At 44.4% G+C, this 6,000-nt stretch overlaps 1 protein-coding gene across 1 annotated transcript in view; it reads left to right on the top strand.

Annotated features, from left to right (window-relative positions):
* Positions 1-447: 447 nt before the first annotated feature.
* Positions 448-6,000, top strand: part of LOC130128423 (CUB and sushi domain-containing protein 3-like) — a 502,508-nt gene continuing 496,955 nt past the window's right edge. Inside the window, exons 1-2 of the mRNA XM_056298036.1 lie at positions 448-451; positions 853-1,075. Coding sequence (XP_056154011.1) covers positions 448-451; positions 853-1,075 — 227 coding nt within the window. The remainder of the gene's footprint in view (positions 452-852; positions 1,076-6,000) is intronic.

Genomic DNA, 6,000 nt, shown 5'->3' with positions numbered 1-6,000 from the left:
CACCCGGAGGAAACCCACGCAGACACGGGGAGAACATGCAAGCTCCACACAGGACTCTCATGGTATTCATATTTGGCCTTATAGTGTGGCTAAGCCCCACCCGATCAATCGTACCTGAAGTCTGCATGCCTTCTACCTGATGAAACCTATTAAAACCGGGCATAACTTCATAATCCCCCCCCCTCCCCCCATAACCTCATGCCTCTGCTAAATTCTGTGTGTGTGTGCATGTGTGTGTGTGTGTGTGCATGGGGGGGGGGATTGCCAATATAGATGTTTTTCTCTGGATACATTCTTTCTCTGAAGTCTCTAATCAGTGTTTGTCACGGACATATACATAAACGAGTCCAGCTCTCACAGCAGGACACCCCACGTGGTGCCACACACACACACACACACACACACACACACACACACACCGTCCTGCTGAGATTATCTGTTGATATTATGAGTAAGTCAGACCAGATAAAGGCTTGTCACTACAGATATGTACACACACGCCATCATCTTGTCATGCACACGTGAGGAAAATCATAATATCCTCATATTTGCATCACGTAACCGTAACTTCTATTTTATGTCTTTAGGAGAGATGTGCCAAAACCATTAGCCACAACCAAATGAGACGCACAACCTCTCTCAATTAAAAAACATGAATTACATCTCTCATATATTCTCTCTCTCTCTCTCTCTCTCTCTCTCTCTCTCTCTCTCTCTCTCTCTCTCTCTCTCTCTCTCTCTCTCTCTCTCTCTCTCATCCATCCCTTGTTTGGTCTTGCCCAGCTCTAGCTCTCCCATTCAACACTCAAAACTGCAATGACAAAATAGTCCTCCTTTCGCCCTTTCTTTCAGGTTTCATATATACCTGCGGCGGGACATTGAAAGGCCGCAACGGCAGCATAGAATCGCCCGGCTTCCCCTACGGCTACCCCAACGGCGCCAACTGCACCTGGGTCATTGTCGGAGAAGAGGGAAGTCGAATCCAGCTCCTCTTCCTGTCCTTCGCCATCGAGGAAGAATATGACTTCTTGTCCCTGTATGATGGACACCCCCACCCTGCTAACTTCAGGACCAGGTAGGGAGGTTGCGTTCTCACCGTTATCCGTGTTGTGTTATCGCCCCTCTGGGTCACAAGTCCTTCACGAGCTCAAAAGTCATCGTTTTGCTCGTTCACAAAGACGCCGGCTCGTGGATTTGATCGTGCTGGGCAGAAATATCTGTGAACGAACACGTTGCATTTTTGGGGGTTTTTTTTGGACCCCCCCCCTTTTCTCCCCAATTGTATCCGGCCAATTACCCTGCTCTTCTGAGCTGTCCCGGTCACTGCTCCACCCCCTCTGCCAAGCCAGGGAGGGCTGCAAACCGCCACATGCTTCCTGCGATACATGTGGAGTCGCCAGCCGCTTCTTTTCACCTGACAGCGAGGAGTTTCGCCAGGGGGACGTAGCACGTGGTAGAATCACGCTATTCCCCCCAGTTCCCCCTCCCCCTCGAACAGGCGCCCCTACCGACCGGAGGAGGTGCTGGTGCAGCGACCAGGAAACACACCCACATCCGGATTCCCACCCACAGACACAGTCAATTGTGTCTGTAGATTGTGTCAGTTGTGTCTGCCTGACCAAACCGGAGGTGACAGGGGGATTCGAACCAGCGATCCCCGTGTTGGTAAGCAACGGGATATTGTCTACTATTTTCTGCTATTTCCTACTATTAGTATTTGGTCCGGGTTGCTATGCTATCCGCACCAAAGGGCACCTTTTGTACAGAGCCTCACATCCAGTAAATACATGTTCACATACTATACATATCACACGACATAGACTATGCCACTGCCTTTCCTTATAAGACTTGTAGCTCCCAAATTCGGTGGTAACGTTGACCTAAAGATTTAAGTCTACAAAAACTTTTTTTTTAAATTGTTCCTGCTTCTGACTGACAATATAAATTCCAACACCATTCTGAAAAAGCTTTTAACAAATTGTCCAGCGTTGCCAACATTTTGGCTTTATTGGTGTGCAAAAATGGTCATAGGGCAAGTAATGCCTTATATATAAACTTTACCATGTCTTGATATTGAAGTGACTGAATATTATGGTGCAGTATTAAGATTAGCTTTCGTAAAGATCAATTTTGCCAAGGTAACACTGATCAAACTTGTGAGCCCCTACTGGTCCACTTCCGTGCAGTGTATGAATCATAAAGGCTGATGATTTATGTACCAGATTCAATTCAATTCAATTCAATTTTATTGTCATTAAAAACAATGTGCAGGCACATGTTAAAAATGAAATGAGGGCTGTGGCTTCACCAATCAGTGCAAGACAGACACAGACAAACACAGCAAACAATATAAGATATACACACATGAAGACCAAAGCTAAAAATAAGTTAAAAGAGAGCTAGAGTACAAAATATTTAAAAAAAATATCCATCCAGATACACTTGGATGTGCACATCCTCATCCTTGAAAGAGTGGCCACTGGCCTGTAGATGGGTGTAGACTGTGGAGTCCTGGCCTGACACGTTAACCAACGTTAGTTAGTTAGTTAGTTGGTTAGTTAGTTAGTATCTGACAAGAGGATGTTGTGCCGTCCACTTGGCCAGCATCTGTTTAGTTTCTCCAGTGTACAAGTCATAGCAGTCCTCCTGGCACTTAACAGCGTACACTATATTGCTGTGTTTGTGCTGGGGACCCGATCCTTGGGGCGGACCAACTTCTGGTGCAGCGTGTTTTGGGGTTTGAAAGCAACTGTGACGCGGTGTTTGGAAAATATGCATCTCAACTCTTCCGACACTCCCGCCACATACATAACCATCTCTGGTACGCTTAGACAGCTGTTGTCCTTCTCCTGTCTCCCATTGGCTGGTGCACTGTTTGGGCGTCTTCCTGGCTTTGACGAACGCCCAGTTAGGATAACCACACTTAACCAGGGCCTGTTTAATGTGGGATATCTCCCCTTCCCCCCGGCTGCTGTGTCGCTGGGGACGTTGTCAGCTCGGTGGTACAGCATCCTGATGACTCCCGGTTTGTGCTGCGACGTGTTAGACAGCAATTTCACAGTCTGGGAAGGCTGACCTGTCATTTTTCGCATCCTCTCTGGTCAACTTGATGTGGCTGTCCACAGAGTTAAAAGTGTTTGGTGAAATGTGGTACATCCTGAGATTTCATTTTGATGTGATGCAACGTGATGATGGATTGTTTTCCCACTGGCGTGTAAAGCCGCCGTAACCATCACAACAATAGACAGCTGTACCCAACAACAAGTAGCAAATGTACATTAAAATAAGTGATGGTAAATAAATAAATGTACATTAACATTGCTTACCTTCGTGATAAATTCAATAAAAAGCAAGTCATTTCCCATAGACGCTTTGAGGGGAAAAAAAATCTACCCTTTTAAAATGCACAAGTATGAGCATCACCTTTCGAATTGCCTGCATCTCATGGGGGCATTAAAGACCACACAAGTGTGACATTGGCGACCAGTTTTCCATAAGTGCCAGCTGTCGGCCGGATGGCCGGACATTAAAACATTTCCAGCTGGCTGCTTCCTTACTCAGTTGAGCGGAGCCTACGTCATGAAAGCGAAGGCTAAACTTTCACTCGCCGGTTGTTTGTGTGCACGTGCTTGTCGGTCACACGAGGAGTAGGCAGGACAGGAAATGAGGCCACAAATTTGCGGGTTTTGCCAATTTAAGTCCTAATGGTTTTTCTTTTTTTTTGCTGCAAACAAAATATACGCTTGGCTTTTTGCTACTGTGAGCTGCTTTTCACGCTGATTTCTTTTTATTTATTGATGCGGTGTGTGGTTTTCGAACCCGTTTGTCTTGCCCGTCTTCTCTATATTGCGTTTAACGTCAGCCATGCCGCTGAAGCCCCCCAAATTGGTAAAACCCATTTATTTTTGATTTCACCTGTCATGCTCTCAGATGTGTCGGCATGCTTGTGAGATTCTATTGACTGGAAAGCCCTCCGCTTTCTGAATCAAACGAGTTACAGCACTCCAAGGTTTGATATCCATTTGATTGACAACTCAGGCGTTCTAACCGTGAATGCTTGTGATTCAGTTAGGGAAAACTACGCGGGAAAATCACTCAGAAGCATTTGGAAATGCCCTCGGAAGAATGATCCATGCACTGTGAAGTCTATAATTTAGCCTAATCTGTGAAAAAGAAAAAAAGTGGAATAGATTTCCATCAGTCCCCAAACAAAAGTCGGTATTGCGTATATGGATGGGTGGATCGATACCAAAGTATCGATACTCCTATCATGAGGGTTAGGTTTTGCGAGTCGATCCTCATATTAAAAAATGATACCAGGTACTGTTTTTACTGGGATATTTATTTATTTATTCTCATTTATTTATTTCATTGTTGTTTAGGGTAGGGACTACTTTTCCTTTCGCATTCTCGCTCCGAAGGCAGTGACACGGCACCATGCGCCTGGGGCGTAATCATGCATTCTTTGTTGGGTCATATCCCCCCCCCCTCACCCCAATACTGAGAAAATACCAATCTGTCCCCGCAATATACAGGAGAACACATATTAAATATGTCCTCATTTTAGGAAACGTGTCAGCGGATCTGGCCCTTGATATTTGCAGTATATTTTAAAAGTATTTCCGTTTAAGGAAAACAAGTGCGTGACTTCCCCTCACCTTCCACTGTACACCTGGTTGCGCCCGTCTAGCACGCTGCACACACAACTCGGTTACTGATTTAGCAAGTTGTTGCTATGTGCTAATGTTCGCTAAGAAAAGAAGAAGAAGAAGCTCAGAACCGAATCTAACGTTCTAGTCCACCTCACGTCGTTCCGTGCTGTGATGGCAATCTTAGGGGTTTTTTGGTCAGTAGGTGGAGGGGTACAAATGTAGGAAGTAACGTTACTTAATAAGCGGAGAAAGCAGGACACCTGTCGACACCGACAGCTGGACGAACATACGACGGTTTCTCTCAGACGGTAAGTAACGAGAGACCTAAACAGGAACCGTTAGCTTAGTCGATAAGGCAATAGTTAACGTTTCGGGTAACTGTTTCTACTTCACATCGTACACTGTTCTTTATACACTTACTATATAGCTAGCTAAACAGTATGATAACATTAAAGCAAGCACAATTAGTAATACAAGCAGAATATTCAATGTGTCAAATTAGAATGATCAAGGTCAGTCATTGTTCTGGTAACATAATGGTACTCTGATCACAATGCAGGCAGGGAGAGGGACTGAAAGCAGTGGCCAGACAGGGACATGCTCCGGAGATCAGGTGAGAAATTGGGATCCGGGACTAAACAGCTTGATAACGTTAGTTTTAACCCAGGCCTACATGTCAGCAGTAAATAAATCTAGTAATAAAAGCAGAACATTCAAATTAATATTATCATCAAGGTAAGCCGTTGTTCTGGTAAAATAGTGATTCCTGGACACAATGCAAGTCCTCAACTATGTTCTAAATGTGTGAATATCCATATGGGAAAATGTGAATTTTCCTATGTAGATATCATAGAATTTTGGGACGTGTACTTTTAAAAAAAAAAATCTTGGGAAGGGCTTTCATTTTGACCCCCCCCCAACATCTATACCATAGTTGCGCCCAAACCACACGTAGAGAAACGTAGATGGCACCTGCCACAGCCTGCCAGTCAGTAGAGAAGTCTGATCATTGGTAGTTTATTTAATACTAATGCAAAGCTTTCACATATAGCTTTTTGGTGTCTGCATTTACAAATTTTACTCTAGAAATCAAAAATATTTGCTGCTTTTGTGTACACAAGAAGACTTTTTAAAAGTATCGGTATCGGGATACTAGCATATTAATATGACTTGGTATCGGATCAAAAAGAAAATCAGTGTTATCGCCTATCCCTAGTATTGGGGTTCAAGCCAGTGTGCGTCAGGAGACACATCACGAGGAGGGAGGTGTCCAAGGTAAAAAAAAAAACAGTGTTCAAAACAGCAAGTATCAGAGCAGTGTAATCCATGTTTAAAAGTGTGTTACCAT

This window comes from Lampris incognitus, chromosome 18, assembly GCF_029633865.1.
Source record: "Lampris incognitus isolate fLamInc1 chromosome 18, fLamInc1.hap2, whole genome shotgun sequence".
NCBI lineage: Eukaryota > Metazoa > Chordata > Actinopteri > Lampriformes > Lampridae > Lampris > Lampris incognitus.
The sequence above is the reverse complement of the archived record's forward strand: the minus strand, read 5'-3'. Positions and strand labels throughout refer to the sequence as shown.